At 58.7% G+C, this 17,810-nt stretch overlaps 1 protein-coding gene across 1 annotated transcript in view; it reads left to right on the top strand.

Moving 5' to 3' along the window:
- The window catches only part of PKD1L3 (polycystin 1 like 3, transient receptor potential channel interacting), a 35,583-nt gene extending 22,166 nt beyond the window's left edge, over positions 1 to 13,417 (top strand). Inside the window, exons 19-31 of the mRNA XM_065416772.1 lie at positions 449 to 632; positions 714 to 948; positions 3,264 to 3,363; positions 4,500 to 4,643; positions 5,903 to 6,088; positions 7,087 to 7,366; positions 8,014 to 8,147; positions 8,488 to 8,609; positions 9,000 to 9,160; positions 11,689 to 11,899; positions 12,340 to 12,441; positions 12,929 to 13,054; positions 13,292 to 13,417. Of these exons, the coding sequence (XP_065272844.1) occupies positions 449 to 632; positions 714 to 948; positions 3,264 to 3,363; positions 4,500 to 4,643; positions 5,903 to 6,088; positions 7,087 to 7,366; positions 8,014 to 8,147; positions 8,488 to 8,609; positions 9,000 to 9,160; positions 11,689 to 11,899; positions 12,340 to 12,441; positions 12,929 to 13,054; positions 13,292 to 13,417 (2,111 nt within the window). The remainder of the gene's footprint in view (positions 1 to 448; positions 633 to 713; positions 949 to 3,263; positions 3,364 to 4,499; positions 4,644 to 5,902; positions 6,089 to 7,086; positions 7,367 to 8,013; positions 8,148 to 8,487; positions 8,610 to 8,999; positions 9,161 to 11,688; positions 11,900 to 12,339; positions 12,442 to 12,928; positions 13,055 to 13,291) is intronic.
- Positions 13,418 to 17,810: the final 4,393 nt, after the last annotated feature.

Here is a 17,810-nt window from a genome sequence, read left to right as displayed (position 1 = left end):
CGCTCGCACCCCGGTGCCCCCCAGTGCGCTTGCACCACAGACCCCCCCCCGTGCACTCACACTGCAGACCCCCCCAGTGTGCTCACACCCTGGTGCCCCCCCGTGTGCTCATGCCGCAGACCCGCCAGTGCGCTCGCACCGCAACCCCCCCAGTGCACCACAGACACCCCTGCAACCAGGCCAACAAAGAGGAGTCGAGATCGTCTCAGACCAGCTCCAAATCCATCCCAGCCCCTGGCAGGCCGGGAACCGGCATCGCCTGGGTGCAGCGGGGCACAGAGGCCTGGGGCAGGATGGAATCCAGCTCCCCCCAGGATTGTAGCCATGAGCCCTCGCACCCCAGGGGGCTCCCGGGTTCGGGGCAGGCTCTGCACTGGGAACTGTCTGGCCTGTGGTGGGGGGCTGGCCTGGGGCGACAGGACGGACGCTGCCACACCTGCTCTTTCAGACAGTCATCACCATCTCAGCGGCCACCTGAGCCACGTGCTGGGGCCGCTGCAGGCCCAGCTCCGAGCCCTGGACCTGAGCAAGCTCGGCAATCCCCACGACTACCTCCAGGCAGCTGGCCAGCTCCAGAGCCTGCTGGAGCAGCTGGAGCAGCCAGGCCCGCGGCAGGAACCTGGACCGGCCAGGTAGCCACGCACCAGCCTGCTGCTCTCCCTCAGCTGCCGGCAAGAGCGTGACTCACGCCTAACCGCCCCTCCTCGTTCCAGGGGCGGGAGGAGCTTCCCCATCTCGGAGCCCCGGGTGCAGAAGGCCACCATCCCCTGCCGGCCCCCCCGAGAGGCTGTGTTCATCTGCTGGGTCACCGTGGCTGTCACCAGCCTGGTCTCAGCCTACTTCACCGTCCTCCTCAGCCTGAAGTTGGACAGGCAGAGAGCCACCAGCTGGGTCGTCTCCATGCTGCTCTCTCTCCTCCAGAACATCTTCATAATGCAGCCACTGAAGGTAAAGAGCTCAGTGCGGGAGCCCCGGAGAGAACTGGGTGAGAGCCACGGCACAGCCACGGGCTGGCACAACCACGGCACAGCCACAGGCCTGGCACAGCGACGGGCCCGGCACAGCCACAGCAGAGCCCGGGGCCCCAGCCACAGCCAAGACACGAGCCCAGAACAGCCACGGACCCCAGCCATGGTACAGCCACAGGCCTGGCCCAGCCACAGCACAATCACAGGCACGGCACAGTCAGCAGCCCAGTCCAGACAATCCTACCGGCCTCCTGCAGTTCCCTCCACATTTGTGATTGGATCCAGGATCCTACCTCACTTCCTAGCTTAATCTGCTGTCATGTTGCTGTTAAAAAACGTCCATGTTCCAGCCCAGAGGTGGCTGCACATCAATGGCATTGGAGGGAGAAGCACACAGTAATGCAGGCCCAGTTCATCCCCGCTGTGCATGGGGTGACTTGCTGAGGCCTGGAGCGCCACTGGCCCAGAGAGGAAATTCAGCCCCTGGGTGCTGGAGGCTCCGTGGCTGGTAGTGGCAGGAGCAATGGAGCATCCGCCAGAAGGCAGGTTACAGCCCCAGGCAGTAGCAACATGTCGGGCACCAGGGTGGAGGTGAGATGGCTGAGACATGGGGTGTGTGAGCTACAGCACCTGACAGCCAGACGCAGCCAGACAGACCTTCTCTAGAGTTCAGAGTCTGCCACTCCCCTGCCCTGGGAGTTGGGAATGTCTCACCTGGCATCATGTGATCTGGGAAAGCATCACACACCCCCACCCGCCAAGATCCGGGAACGCATCTCACACCCAACCCCCAGGATCTGTGAACTCACCACCCCCTCCCACACACACCCCAGGATCTGGGAACTCGCCAACCCCTCCCACACACACCCCAGGATCTGGGAACACGTCACCCCCCCTCCATGGGATCCAGGAACGCATCTCACATCCTACCCCCAGGATCTGGGAACTTGCCACCCCTCCTCATACACACACCCACACACACACCCCGGGATCCAGGAATGCGTCACTCCCCTGGGATGTGTGAACGTGTCATTCATACTCCCCTGCACATATGGGATTTAGGAACATGTCTCTCATCCCAGCAGCTTGTTCTCAACTGGTGTCAACTGTCTCTTAGCTGAGTCAGAGCATGGGGCTGGTTCAGAGAGCAGGGCAAACCAGCGTATTCAATGCAGACATGAGAGGGTTTCCCGAGGTGCAGGCACAAGGGGTAACGCTCACAAAGGCAACCAACAAAAGTGAAAATACACTTCAAAGACTAAACTTAACTTCAGCAAGATAACAGGAGTACTTGTGGCACCTTAGAGACTAACAAATTTATTAGAGCATAAGCTTTCGTGGGCTACAACCCACTTCTTCGGATGCATATGCATCCGAAGAAGTGGGTTGTAGCCCACGAAAGCTTATGCTCTAATAAATTTGTTAGTCTCTAAGGTGCCACAAGTACTCCTGTTATTTTTGAGGATACAGACTAACACGGCTGCTACTCTGAAACCTGTCATTCAGCAAGATACACTCTTTGTCACCTACAGTCAGTTCCCAGCAACCTCCGCCCCCGAAAGAGTCACCATTCTCAGAGGTACAAGAGCTCTAGTGGCTTGTATCTGGGGGGCTGGAACAATGTGTACGGGGGGTGCTGAGAGCCATTGAACCAAACTGTAACCCCGTATGTGATGGAAACCACGTCAAGCCAGGGGGTGCGGCAGCCCCACAGCACCTATGCTTGTATCTGCCCAGTAATGGGTAACTACGGGGTTCTTTTATAGCCCAGTAACCCCTGACTCGGTGAAAGCCAGCCCAACCAGAGCTCCTTTTCCCTGCTGGCGTTCGGGATTCAGCCGGTGCAGGTGGCGCTGGTCTCTGGGTCCCGCTCACTGGCCAGGACCTCTCTCAGGAGCAGGATGATGAAAACCCAGGGTCCCAGGAGAGGGTGGGGGAGCAGCCAGGCTGGCGAAGCTGCTCCAGTAGCCGCTGGTTTCCTCCAAAGGCTCTTTCTTTAATTACCTCAAAAGAAAGATGATGGGCAGACTAGCCATCCCCTTATTGCACTGGCCACCAATTAGCCCCACTTCCGGATAGCCCCAGCTTGGCTCACCTCCTGGTTACCAGCCCTGTGTGAACGCAGCCCTTGCAGCTCGCAGGGAACCCGCCAGTCTCTGTCTCCCTTGTGTAGCTTCTCCCGCTAGCAGGTGGCGGGAGACCTTGTGTGACCTGGACAGTGGCACTGGCGATGAGGGTGAAGTTGTGGGCCCCAGTGGAGGCCCCAGCGCTGACAGCCTGGGCCTCTCCCCACAGGTGGCCGGGCTCACCCTGCTCTTCTCGCTGGTGCTGAAGAGGATGCTCTGGCAGGACAAGGGGAAGGAGCAGCAGCTGCAGAGGATCCTGGCTCTCCTGGGTAAGCGCAGGAGCTAGCCAGACACTCGGGCTGATGGCGCTGCCCCAGAGCCATGGCAGCAATGGGGCAGGGCTCTGGCAAAGCACATGGCGTCCCAGCAGCCTAGCCAAGACCTGGCTTACACTGACCCATTTGCATCGCAAACCCTGAGCCAGCTCCCCAGGGCAGGAGGCGCTGCACGGCCCATGGGGCTGCACGGGGCTCTGCCAGGCTGGGCAGGGGCACCCTAGTCTGCAGCACCACAAAGCTGGACTCTTGCAGGGCTGCATCCCCTGTGTGGCTCGGACGGTACCGCAGGCTGGCCCCACTGGCTGCCTGATGCTGGCCCGAAATGGAGCCCAGCTGCCGCAGAGCAATGGTGGCTGGTCCGTGTTTAGGTGCAGCCAGTCAGAGCACTTGGCAGACATGCCAGGCCCAGGCACTCTGCAGAGCCCTTCAGCGGGGCAGGACCCACACTCGCGTCACACCCCTGAACCGCAGCTGCCCGAGCGGGACAGGCTGATGGTACCAGCTGGCCCTGCCTAGCACTTGGGGCTCATAGAGGTATAAGTGCCCCAGAATGCACCAGCTGGTGCAATACTGCTCCCTGGGCACGAAGGAAGAGAATCTTCTGACTCAACTGGAGCCTTACTGAGCTGGCTGCCTTAGTATCCTGTGGCAGAGAGTTCCACAGGCCTGGGCGGTAGTGAGCAAAACACGTTTCCTTCCATCCATTTTTAATCTGATTTTGTGTGATCTGTTTGCACACTGCGGGGCTCCTGGCCCCTCTCTGCCAGACATGAACCCACCCGACGGCAGCTCCTGCTGCTGGCCCCAGAGGGTGCCCTCATCAGAGTCATGTCCCCCACCACTCTTCACTGAAGCTCAGTGATTTCTCCGCTCCCTTGGCAGGCTGTTAGATAGGCACTGGGTGTGGTACCAATACCTGTCCCTTGGCTCCTGCTGGTAACTTTGCAGGCCCAGGCTCGCCATCGGCTCAGCCCTTTGCTCGCCCTGGTTACTGAGCCTCTCGCCGGCCTGCGTCCAGGAGTGTTATGGGGTGAGGCCAACCCACCACCCAGCCGCCAGTGAGGGCGTCCCGCGGCAGGCCCTCGCGGCCGCTACCTGTGCTGCAGCCCTGACATGTCTTTCTGCAGCCAGGTGCCCCTACTTGGAGCTGCCTGGGACAAGAGACTGGAATGACCCCGTCTACCACCCCCCGTGCCCAAGACCAGCGTCCCCTCGAAGGGGGAGGACCTGGAAGAAGAAGCAGCTGTACACACAGCTGGGAGAGATCGTAGGTAGGGCTGGGCTGGCTCTGCCCAGGCCCCAGCAAGGGCGAGAGGCTGCAGCAGCCAGTGCTGTGGGGCAGTGAGATGGCAGCTCCTGCAGGCTCTGCCCCCAGCCCCGGAGCCCCCACTCACCTCATCCCACGGCATTGTCGGTGACATGTCTTACAGTAGCGCCAAGGGGCCCCGACACCCCAGGGCCCCCAGCCCCCGGGAGCCCAGCACGCAGACCAGCTGCAAGCATGGAACGAAGGCAGTGAGCTGGCACTAGGCAGCGAGCTGGGCGCAGGGTAGCACGGGCCAGTTTCATGGAGCAGGACGCTGGTGGCTGCCTGAGGCAGGGCTGGCAGTGGGCCGGGGCCGAGCCGCACAAGGTCCCATTAGACACACGGCACGTGGGAAAGGAGCCAGCAGGGTCGGGGAGCTGCAGATTAGGGGCTGGGCTTTGCAGCAATGGGGAGTGCCCCAATTAGCCTGCTGGCAGGACTGGGCCTTTGTGGGCACCAGCACGTCTGACGGAGCTGGAACCATGGGGGCTGGGTCTTTCCCCCGCCAGCTGGGCTGGGGCTGGGTCAGGCCGCCACCAGGACGCTAAAGGCAGTGGGGGTGACACGCCTCTGCGGGCTCTGGAGGTGGCCGTCGCCCCAGCGAACGCACCTGCTCTACGCCAGGAGGCCGGGTCAGGCCTGGCATCCCTCGGGCACAGGGCCGTCCTTAGGCATACACAGCATACGCGGCTGTGTAGGGCATCCAAAAATGTGGGGCATCACCGGGACCATAGGCGCTGACTTCTCATCTTGCTGGGGGGTGCTCGATCCCCCCCACTCCACCCCTTTCCCCAAGCCCCCACCCCGCCTCTTAGCACCCCTGCTCCACCCCCTCCCCGCCTCTTCCCTGCCTCCTCCCCCTCCCTCCCGGAGCTAGAACACCGCAAATCAGCTGTTCGGGGCGCTCCGGGAGCGCTGGGAGGGAGCGGGAGGAGTTGGTAGGCGCGGGGGGAGGGGGGGAGCTTGGTGCTGGTGGGTGCTCTGCACCCGCTCAGTTTTCCCTGTGGGTGCTCCGGGGCTGGGACGGCGTCGGCGCCTGTGACTGGGACAGCAGGTCAGAGCGGGTCGGCTCCCGCACAGCCAGCGTGTGCTGCAGTCTCCTTACTAGGCAGCAGGCAGAGGCTGTATTCACAGAGCCGAAGGCGCCGGTGTAGGGCCCCATAACTCCTAAGGACGGCCCTGCCTGGGTAGGCTCCGAGTGGCCATCCTCTGTCTGCCCGGCAGCGCAACTCGTTCTCCTGGCCTCCCTGATGGTCGTGTGCTACACGGAGCGCAGCCCCCACGAGCTGTACTTCAACGAGGCCATTCGCAAGGGCATCATACCCAACTTCCACCACATCCGCGGCCTGGGGGACTTCTATCGCTGGGCCCGCGGCACGCTCCTGCCCAGCCTCGACGGGCCACGCCCAGGTGAGTGCCCCCATCCTCTGCCCATGCCACAGGGCCCCTGGGGCGGTCGCAGACATGGGCAGAGCGGGGAGTGCCTCGCCCCCCGGGACAGTAGAACGTGGTGTGGAAGAGGGAGGGTGTGGCTGGGGGGAGGGGCTGCTCCCCATCATTGCCCCCTGGGGTGGTGCTCACCTCTGCAGGCTGCCCTGGCATTGGCAGTGGGGCGCATGGGGCTGGGCTCCCAGAGAGCAGCACAGCCGGCAGCGGCTTTCAGCTGGGCTTCCACGGACCAGCTCTGATTTCCAAAGGGGCAGTGGCCCCAGGCCTAGGTTTTCAGGGGTCCGCAATGATAGAAGATTAAAAAGACTGGGCTGGAGGGTTCCCACCCGGGTTCCCACCCCGCTGGGATTTGACTGGCCTGGCCGGTTTTTATGTATTTGCCAGTTGCCAGAAAACTCATTTAATCTGCTGGGTTTTATCTGGGTTGAAAGCTTTGCATTATCACCACAATACACGGAGGTAGCGAATGGTAAAAGTTTCTGTGTCCAGCTAGAGATGCTGCAGTGTTCCCACTTACCAGTTTAAGCCATAGCAGATCAGAGCTGTTGAAAATACAGCAGCTGTCTGCCACCACCACCACGCCAGCACCGTGCGTGTGAGAGGGTGTGAGGAGCCGTGCGAGGTTCTCAATATGGGTTACTTCGCTGGATACCGTAAATGGCTGCTGAAGTGGGGTGCGGAGTTGCCTTGTGGCAGGGGGCTGATTAGTTTGCAATTCAAAGGTGGTAACCCTAGCGCCAGGCTGATGCAACTTTACCCCCCCCCTGTTTTTCTGAAACAATGCACCTGCAGCACAGGCTCTGAGGGTGGGGGGCTGCCTGGGTGACAGACGCTGGGGCCCGTGGCAGGCAGTGGGGTGCAGTATCCCAGCACCCCCCTGCTTGCTGCGGCCACTCCATGCCCCTGCGCATTGTACTCATCAGAGACCCTTTCCATGGCACCTTCGCCTTGTGCCGCAGGATTCATCTCAGATGGAAACACCCTCCTCCTCGGCAGCGTGCGGCTGCGGCAGCTCCGGCCCCAGCCACAGCACCAGCTCTGCTCCTGCCGCCAGCAGGACGCAGGGGGCCATGGGCCTGTCTGGGGTCCCCCTGGCCAGAGCATGGGGGCACAGGATAGCATCTGGGTGAACCACGGCGCAGAGAGCCTGGGGGAACACCCCGTGTGGGGGCAGCTGTCCCTCTACCCGGGAGGAGGCTACCTGGCACACCTGGGAACCAACTCCAGCCGTGCACACAGGTGGGGGCAGAGCCTGCGTGGGTCACGCTCCTCCAAGCTGCCTGCCCTTTGCACCCCCCATGGCCTCTGTGCCGCCGGCTTGGCTCCGCTTTGCCATCGCTGCAGCCTCCTGCTGTGGGGACAGACACGGTCTCTATCCCTCAACTGAGCGAACTCCATGTGTCTGTCGCCCTGTTCTCCAGGCTGGCGGGGTGCTGGGCCTGCCCCGCACTCCCCCTGTGCAGCCCTGCGCTGCGCCGAGCTGCCAGCCCGGGCCTCAGGCACCAGGGACTGAAGGGACGTGGTAGCGGCAGGGGGCTGTAAAGAATGGCAGCGTGGGGAGCATTTCAGGGCTCTGGGGCTCCGGTGGGGGAGGAGGACGGCCCCGGGGCTCCGGTGGGGGGGGGTGGCCCCATGGCGGCTGAGCGGGCCCAGGGCTCCGGTGGGGGGCACGGCCCCATGGCGGCCGATCAGGCCCGGGGGTCAGAGGAGCAGGCCCCCAATGCAGGGGGGGGGGGTCAGTGGTGAATCACTGGCCATTAGCACATGCCCCGGTGCTCCTGGCCTGCTGCTCTTTCCAGGCCCGGGTCCAGGCTGGCTGCTCTCCTGGGCAGTGTCCTGCCGCCCGGACTCCCAGCCTCACCCTGTAACAGCCCCCACCCCTACAGTGTCCTGCGGTATCTGGAGCGGAGCCGGTGGCTGGATGGATGCAGCTGCGCCATCTTTGTGGAGTTCACAGTCTACAACGCCAACGTGAACCTCTTCTGTGTGGTCACCTTGCTCCTGGAGACCCCCGGGACAGGTCGGTGGCCCCACCGCGAGCCAGGCCTGGCAGCCCACGCCCCAAGAGAGCCCCCGCGCCCCCAGCACCTCCCAGCAGCGGGGTGCCTCCCTCAGCAGCCAGGGCGGGCACAGTGGGAGGGCAGGGCAAATGCCCGATGGCAGAGGGGCCAGTGGGCACAGCTAGTAGAAACAGGAGCCAGCCCCTGCCGGCGCTGTCCTGCCCCATGGGCCCCGAGCAGGGCCCAGCTCCCTCTGTCCAGGCAGCAGGCTTGGGGCAGGGCTGCTCCAAGGGATGCAGGGGAAGGCGGTGAGTTCCAGAGCCAAGCGCTCTCCTCTCCCGCTGCCTTCATCCCTCTCAGGTGCCTTCCTCCCCTCTGCGGAGCTGCAGAGCATCCGGCTGTACAGCAGCAGCGGCTTGACCCAGCTGACCTGCGCGCAAGTCACCTACCTCCTGCTGCTGCTCTTCGACCTCTGGGTGCAGGTGAGCCGGGCGGGGCGTGAGGACAGGTAGCAGGCCTGGCGCGCACCTGCCTGCTCTCACGAGCCCCTCCTGCCTTGCTCCAAGGAGGTGGCACGTCCCTGGCGGTGAGCGCACAGCAGTTCATTTCACTCCGGGGGACCCTCCCAGCACAAATACTGCCACTGGCCCGTCCGCTGCGTCCCGACAGGCCCGTGTCCAGCCCCTGAGCTGGGCCTAGCGCTCCCACTCCGCAGCGCCGCTAGTGCGCTCTGCCGGCTGCCCACTCCCTGTCTCAGGCTCCCCTAGCCTGGCCTCTCGCTCTGCTCTGAGCGGAGCCCCTCGCACTGGGCCGTCGCGCCGGCTGAGTAAGGGATTCACAGGGCACACCCTGACCACGTCCCCTGTGTCCAGGGGCGGCGGCTGAAGCAGCAGAAGTGGAGATACTTCAGCAGCCAGAGAAACGTGCTGGACATAAGCATAATTCTCATCAGCCTTGCAGCATCTGGGGTGTACATCAAGTGCCGTCTCCTGCAGAAGAGCGTGATGGAGAAATATCACCGGGACCGCAGCAGGTGAGCCGGGGGGCAGGGAGCCAGGCCCAGAGAGCAGGGTGGGGCCAGGAGCTCCTGCAGGGCAGACATGCTGTCACCTCTAGCACAAACCAGACAAGTCTCTTCCATACCCAGAGCCGTGGTTGAGCGGCAGGCCCCTGAGCCACTGGCCTGGCACAATGCAGCCGCTTGCCCTTTGCTGCAGGGCCGGGCGCTCAGTCACCAATCGGCTCTCAGGCCTCCAACGCCCCACTCCACTTACCAAGTCAGGCTGCAAGGGGATCCTAGGGCACCGTGCGGGGCTGTGCTCTGAGGAACGTGCTCTAACTGAACTGCGGAGGCCTCACCTCCTCTGGCAGGCCTCATCCGCCTCTCACCCTTTGGCCAGTCAGCCTCCTTGCAAAGAAGCCACGTTTTCATGTGAGTAGCTATGGGGCAGCCAGACAAGGCCTGACTGGCTGAGGGACGCTGCTCTCTCTCCCCCTCGAAGACAGAAGCAGGGGTGCTGAGAACTGCAAACCCTGCATATAATGGAAACCACTTCCAGCCAGGGGGTGCGGCACCACCCCTATTTCCAGCCAGGGGGTGCGGCACCACCCCTATTTCCAGCACCTATGGGCAGAGGTGGGTGATGGAGGCTACTGAAATCCTTTCTGAGTGAGTTTGAATTGGAATTTGCCCCATGTCCTGCCCTGGAGCTGTGAAAATGGGGCCCCCGGACAGGTCAGAGCAGGCCTCCAGCTGCATCTCTCCCTACGCCGAGGACATCTTACCAGGCAAGCCGGGCTGCAGGGACCATCCCACAATCCCCCACTGTCTCTGCCGCCTCGGCCTGCGGGGAGCAGCAGAGAACATGCTTTGCAGAAGCAGGAGTTGATGGAAGACGGAGCCTGTCAAAGTAGCTTTTCTTTGTGGACAACCCTCGAGGTTTGGCTGATGAAGGGGATTCATGATGCTGACGCAGTAGGGCCTGTGAAGCCTTTGCCATGGTGCTGCACGACAGTGGTATTAAAAAGCTAGAGTGAGACGTGGTCAACGGGGCAGACAGTAAATGGATGAGACACTCCTTACCTGACAGCTCTCAAATGTACCTGTGAACGGGACCCCCCGAGCAAGAGTGTTCCCGTGAGGTCCTTCAGGGCTCTTGGCCTGAGGCTATTTAATATTTTTATCAGTGACTGGAAGAAGACAAACGCCTGACTGATAAAGTTTGCAGGTGATACAAAATTGGGAGAGTGGTAAATAAGAAGAGGACAGGTCACTGGTTCAGAGCAATTTGGATTGCTTGGTAGGCTGGGCGCAAGCAAACTTTGTGTGTTTCACTACAGCCAGATGTAAGGTAGCACACTCAGGAGCACAGAACGCAGGCCACACCTACAGGACGGGGCCTCTGCCCTGGGAAGCAGGGACTCTGAAAAAGACTTATGAGCTCCCAGTGTGAAGCTGTAGCCACAAGCGCTAATACAATCCTTGGAGGCTATTTTACCTCTGCACTGTATTTGGCAGTGGTGCAGTCAGCACTGGAATACTGTGTCCAGTTCAAGCAGTATGTTGATAAATTGGAGAGGGTTCAGAGAAGAGCCAGGAGAATGAGTAAAGGATCAGAAAACCTGCCTCAGAGTGAGAGACTCAAAGAGCTCAATGTATTTAGCTAGAAAAGAGAAGGTTAAGGGCTGACTGGATTCCAGTTTCTAAGTGTCTACAGGGGAGCAGAGCTTTGAAAACAGGGCCAATGTAGCAAACAAAGATCTAACATGATCCAAGGGCTGGACGTTGAAGCTGGACAAATTGAGACTGGAAATAAGGTGTAAAAGTTTAAGAAGGGAATTCACCATTTGAACATCTTACCAGGGGTTGTGTCAATTCCCATCACGGGCAGTTTTTGAATCACGACTGGAGACACAGTCTAGTTCCAACAGGCATTGCTGGAGGGAAAGCCGCTGGCCCGGGCTGTACAGGCCGTCAGACTCTAGCATCACAACGGTCCCTTCTAGCCTTGGAGTACGAGCTGCTACAGCCCCGGGATCGAGAGACTCTCCTGGCGTCTTACAGACATTCCGTATTGGACTTTCCCAACTCCCCACGGCCCGGCCCGGCCCCCTGCGCTGAGAGGGAAACCGAGGGTGCAGCCCACAGGAGCTGGAAGTCCCTGCGCTGACTCTCATCAGGCTAGCGTGCTACAACAGACATGCGGCCCCAGCAGCGTGCGTAGCCGGCTGCCCTAGTCCCATCCCACTCACACTGCTGCTAGAATGCTCAGCCCCTGGCTAGACCCCACCCCCCCAGCTCACAGGGCCCACGGCAGAGCGGGGAATAGAGGGCAGGTATTCCGACTCCCAGCCCCTGCGCCGCGCCCCTGCTTCCCACGAGTCACCATCCACCTGCTCCCGGAGGAACCAGCACGGCACCCCCCCCGGGGCGGGTGGGGAACGCAGCCCGGTGCTGGGCCGACGAGGCCCCATCTCTGCTGCTGGGTGGGCCAGGGGCTGCGGGACACTGGGACGCGCTTGGGGGCGTGTGCAGACAGGCTCCACTCCTCTTTGGGGCAGGTTTGTCAGTTTCTACGAGACAGCGCAAGTGGCCTCTGCTCTCACCTACCTGCTGGCCTTCCTGGTCGCCCTGGCCACGGGGAAGCTGTGGAACCTGCTGCGCCTCAGCCCCAGAATGCACCTGATCAGCGGGACGCTGCGCCGAGCCTGGCAGGAGGTGCTGGGCTTCCTGCTGGTGCTGCTGCTGCTGCTGGTGGGCTACTCCATGGCTGTAAGTTGCTCTGGAAGGGACCTGGCACCGGCCCTGGCGTGGGGGGGGGGGGGGCACAGAGAAGCAGGGGGGGTTAGAGCATGTTCCACTGGGCAGAAGCAGCAGGGCCATGAATTCCACACTGTAACGGGTCAAAACAGAACGAGATCAGTTCCTGGGGGATGGGGCAATCAGTGGCTATTAGCAGGATGAGCAGGGATGGTGTCTCTAGCCTCTGTTTGTCAGAAGCTGGAAATGGACGACAGGGGATGGGTCACTTGATGATTCCCTGTTCTGTTCATTCTCTCTGGGGCCCCTGGCACTGGCCACTGTCGGCAGACAGGACACTGGGCTAGATGGACCCTTGGTCTGACCCAGTCTGGCCGTTATGTTCACACTGCACGCTCCCCTTTCTGTCCTCCCTCTCTCCCTCACCGTCCTTCTCCTTCATTGCTGACCAGTGTAACCTTCTGTTTGGCTGGAGCATCGCGAACTACAAGACTTTCTTCAGCTCGTCGGTGACCATTGTTGGGCTCCTGATCGGGATCTTTAACTATGACACGGTGAGCGCCCTGAGCCTGGTACCATTTTGTTTCCCCCAGAACAGGGCTCAGTGCAATCAAGGACCTGCTGCTGCCCTTCCAATCCCAGTGTAGCAGGAGAAACAAGAGGGTGGGGCCCACAGAAGTGGAGCTGTGCAGTTACTCACCCCAGGTTTGGTACCAGGCACTTCCTCACCCAGGGCTGCTGCCAACTGCACACTCCCCTCGGAGCGAGCATGCAGCTCGGCCCCCCACAGGAAGCTCTCAGCCTCCACTGGGACAGGCACCTTCGCTGGGCATGTGCTATAGGCACAGACATTTGTGCAGATTGGAAGAGTTTGGCAACATTTGCATGTGCCCCAGAGTTAAACACAGCCTCTGTAAAAGGCCCTGGGAGCAGCTGCTTGTGCAGGCTTCCACATGCGTGTGTCTAAGGAGAGGCCCAGCTGGAAGCATGACTCTGTACTTGTGCCCCCTTCATCCTGGGCTCTGTGCTGCTGCCTTCTAGGTTATCAACTTAGACCCAGTCTTGGGGTCCTTGCTGATCACCACCAGTGTCATATCCATGCTGTACGTGGTCATTAACCTGTTTGTCTCTGGCCTGCTGACAACCTTCGGCGAGGAGCGAGCGTCTGCCAGGGTAGGTACAGATCTCGGGCTCCGTGCCCAAGCTCCCCGCTAGGCCTGTGGTGGGTGGGCAGGAGGCAGCCTCACTCAGAAGCAGGCGTGCTTGGCTGTGAAGCAGGTGGAAGGGTTACATTCAGCACAGCTGGCTCCCAGCACCAGCTGAACACTGTCGCTTGGCCCTGCTCCACTTGCTCTGCTGACAAGCTGGGGATTAGCCTCTGTTATTTTCCTCCCTCCTTTCCAGGCAAACAAGGATGAGTCCATGATGGAAGGGATGCTCCTAAAGCTCGCGGGCCTGTTCGGAATTAAGCAGCAGGCCCTGCAGCTGACCAGGCTGGCTGGAGCGGCCGAGAAGGCTGGACCTGTCTGAAGCAGGAGCCCACAGCTGTTGTTTCCATCCCCCAGAGATGTGTTTCTGCTACATCACTTCAGCTGTTGTCTTGATTAATCGTTTGCTTCCCCTGCGCATGGCCCGGGGGAGCAATGAAGGAGCAGGACAGTTATATTTCCAATAAATAGTGTAAAAGTTAAATGCCTACAACCCTGGTCACCAGATTCCTCTTCGTGGAGCTCAGCTCTGCCACTCAGCAGCTCTGCCTAGGAGCCCCTATCCCAAGAAGCGTCCACCTGGCGCCCAGAGAACAAGGGCTGTGGGCAATGTAGAGAGAGGCCCTGGCCAGACAGGTGCAGGCAGATCGAGTCCCATCTTGCCCAGCTGGTTGACTATTGGACTTTCCGATCTTTAGCGAGACAGTCAATTTACCACTTAGCAGCCGCAAAGTTCCTGGCTGTTCACAGCACTGTACAGCCAAACTGAATGACCCTTCCCAGCCCTCCCAGCCAGCGGGGTAAGCACGAGTCCCATTTTAGACAAAGATGAAGAGATCGGCCCAAGGACTACCCAACCCCAATCCTTAGCTTCATGCCTCCAGTCCACACTGCCTACGGCCCAACTGAAAAGTCTCAGCTCTTCGTTCTGTTACTAAGGAAGCCTTAGGAACATCCTGGTGACAAATGTTTCCACTTCAGGTGTGGCACTAGCCCAGCGGACAGACTGTTAGCGGCTGAATCTCCCAGATTGCGAAGCGCTGTCGTACCCTGTTCCCGTGAGCAGCAGCAGGGGCCAGGCAGCGCTGGCGGGGAGCACTAGGTGGTTATTACATTCCATCACTTTCTAGCAGAGTGGCTGTTTATGCTCCTGGCCTGAAAGTGTCTGACCTGCTGGCTGAGGGCAATCACACTCCTTAAAAAGGGTGGGGAGACCCTGAGCCCCCTGCAGTGCTACGGTGTCAGGACCCAGAAAGGGCTTGCTCCAGGCCTATCTCATTCACTCCTACAGCATCCCCAGAGCATCTACTCTTGTCTGGGGAAGCCCTGCGGTGACAGCAGCCCAGGGCTGGAGCACTCCCATGGGCCGTGCTTCATACAGATGTTCACCAGTGTCTTCACACGCCCAGCCTAGGCGTTTCCTCCAGCCACAAAAAGCCCCATGGGGGGGGGGGGGGGGGGGGCGGGGGGGGGCAGATTTTTAAAGACCGAGCTCATGGGACAAGGCTACTAAAAGGGAACTGACATAACAGTCCAACTGAACCGTAGGGGAAAGGCAAGATGGCTAAAGGCAATGAGTGTGTGGAAAGGGAGGGAAGTAAAATTCAAGAGCTTAATGCAGTCTAGTCATGGGTGCCAGATAATCTCCAGCCCAGAATACCAAAAGAAGTGGCACAAGAACTGGCAAGTCCGGTAGAAAGGATTGTTAACAAATCTATCCGATTGGGGAGGTACCATACCACTAGAGAATAGTCGCTACAGAACCTATATTTAAGAAAGGGAAAAAAGTGATCCAGGCAACTACAGCCGCATCGGTCTCTCTTCATAGTGTGCAAACTTCAGAACAAATTTTGAAGAAAAATATAATTAAATGAATGAAGTAAAGGGATAAAGGCACCATGGGTTTGCCAAAGGCCAGACTAACCTGAGCTTTCTTTGAGACAATAACGTTCTCTTGGCAAGGGAAATGGATCAATTTGGATTTCAGTAAAGCATTTGATAGGATGCCACATGGGAAATGAGTAAAGCTGGAGAATATGGGATCAGCAGAAGATTTGTAGGGTGGCTAAGGAACTGGCTAAAGGGGAGATGACAACAGGCTGTGCTGAAAGGAGAACTATTCAGCTGGAGGAAGGTTAGCAGGTGAGTGCCTCAAAAATCTGGCTTGGGACTGAATTTACTTACTTATTTTAATTCATGACCTTGGCACAAAAAGTAGGAGTGTGCTAATGAAATGTGATATCTGGGAGCATGGTTGGCCCATAGGAGGCTCAGAGTATTGCCCAGGGAGGACTGGATGACCGTGAGACTGGAGTAACAGAAATAGGATGAATTTAATAGTATAAAGTGCAAGTCATGGATTTAGGAGGTTGTAAGAATTTCTGGTCTAAGCTGGGGGCTCACCGACTGGAAGCAGAGGAGAAAGAGTTGCGTTTCAGTCCATCACAGAATTACTATAGTTGTAGACACCCATGTGCTGTGGCTGTGAAAAAGACAAAGGTGATCCTAGGATGCATCAGGTGAGGCATTTCCTGTAGAGACAGGGATGTGTTAATGCCATTGGACAGGGCAGTGGCCAGGCCTCATCTCGGACACTGTGGAGTTCTGGTCACCCATGTTCAAGAAAGATTAATTTGAACAGGTGCAGAGAAGGGCTGTGAGGATGATTGGGGAATGGAAGGCCGATCGCACGAGAGCTTGGTTTGTTTAGCCCGGCAAAACTCCAGGTGCGAGGAGATCTGATTGCTCTCTCAACACCGGGGGGAGAGGGGGGAGAGAGAGTGAAGAGCTATTTAAACTACAGGAGAGAGTTGGCACAAGAACAAAAGGGGATAAGATGGCCATTAATACTCTTAAGTTGGAAATTAGAATGTTTCTAACCATGAGAGGAGCCAGGTTCTGGAACAGCCTCCAGTAACGGGAGTGGGTGCAAACTCTGTGATACTCTGAGTGGGGCTTACATGCTGCCAGTGGCTCTTTAATGTTACTCCTGGGGGAATTCTGCGCCACTGTACATGTGCAGAATTCATGTGTCCTGCATAATTGTTTTCTGCAGAAAATACATTCTGCCCAGAAGTGCTGCAGTTCCACCTTTCACCCACCAGGTGCCGCTGTGGTGTCAAAACAGCCAACAGCATGAACACAGCAGGCTGGTCTGGTGCCACAGCGGCCTCTGGTGGGTAAAAGGTAGAACTGCAGCACTTCTGGGGCAGAAGGTGGGGTGGGGGGGATCTGTGCATGCCCAGTGGCACAGAATTCCCCCAGGAGTAGAAAGTTCATCACAGCACCTGTCCCATGGAGCCAGGTTAGGACAGAGTGGGGCACACAGGACCGCTGAGGGGGTCACAGTCTGGGGTTCAGAATGGCAGTGAGGGTACATAGCCACATGGGGATGTGGGGTGGGGGGGGCTGCAGGGACCTATCCGGATGGGGGGTGCGGGGACAGGGGCAGATGTGCCTGACTGAATGGAAGAGGTTTGGGATCAGCCAGGGTCTACATGAGGGAGGCTCCCCAACACTCCTGCCCCTTCCCCTCCCCCCCACAAAAAAACCCTGTTCCGGATTTCTCCCACCCACACCCAACAACCCTCCAAATTCACTCCAGGCTCCTCAGCTCCTCCTTTACCCCTGACTCTCCCAAACCTTTGCACTGCTTCTGAGGTGCAGGAAATACAGTTCTGTATTGTAATTTAAATGAATTACTCAAAGTTCTGTGTTCATATACCCAGTAAGGAATATGTAAAAAAAAAAAAAAAATTACCAGAATCTTTTTTTGGTCTGTATTGTTACAGACACACTTGCTGACATATTTTGAAATCAATTATGAAAATAATTGAACACACACAATATAATCATGGCAGTTTCAACAAATAAAATATGCAGAATTTTTAATGTTTTGTCACAGAATTCCCCTAGGAATAATTTAATGTGTCTCCTGTAGCTCTTTGCAGCACAGGATATTAAAACACTGATTTAGTTATTAACCTAACTTATTAACCAATCAGGATGCTTTTAGTGTGTTATTAACCAATTGTAGCTGATAAGATAGTAATACTTTGTCATTTTACTGTGAGAATATATTATGTAACTAAATATTCCCCATCCTACTGTTTAAACATCTATAGCCCTAGAGCAGTGGTCTCCAACATTTTTACACCCAAGATCACTTTTTGAATTTAAGGGCAACCCAGGATCTACCCCACCCCTTCCCCAAGGCCCCTCCCTGCTCACTCCATTCCCCCCCCCTCACTTGCTCTCCCCCCCCCCACTTTCACTGGGTTAGGGCAGGGGCCAAGGGGTTCACAGTGTGGGAGGGGGCTCTGGGCTGAGCCTGGGGCTGAGGGGTTGGGGTGCAGGACATGGTGAGGGGTGCAAGCGCTGGGAGGGTGTTTGGGTGCAGGATGGGGCTCCAGGCTTGGGCAGAGTGTTGGAGGGCATGCAGGGTGCTGGCTCAGAGGGGGATCAGGGCTGGGGTGCAGGGGGGGTTTGAGGTACTGGCTCTGGGGCAGGGGATCAGGACTGGGGTGCAGGAGGTGGTTTGGAGTGCTGGCTCCAGGAGGGGGCTCAGGGCTAGGACAGGGGCTTAGGGTGCAGCAGGGGGTATGGGCTGCTGGGTACGGCCTCTCACGGGCAGCACTTACCTTGGTTGGCTCCCAGCTGGCAGCGCAGCGAGGCTAAAGCAGGCTCCACGCCTGCCCCAGCCCCACACTGCTCCC

The sequence above is a fragment of the Emys orbicularis genome, chromosome 14 (genome assembly GCF_028017835.1).
Source record: "Emys orbicularis isolate rEmyOrb1 chromosome 14, rEmyOrb1.hap1, whole genome shotgun sequence".
NCBI lineage: Eukaryota > Metazoa > Chordata > Testudines > Emydidae > Emys > Emys orbicularis.
Note: the sequence above shows the minus strand (reverse complement) of the source record. Positions and strands in the feature narration are given on the sequence as shown.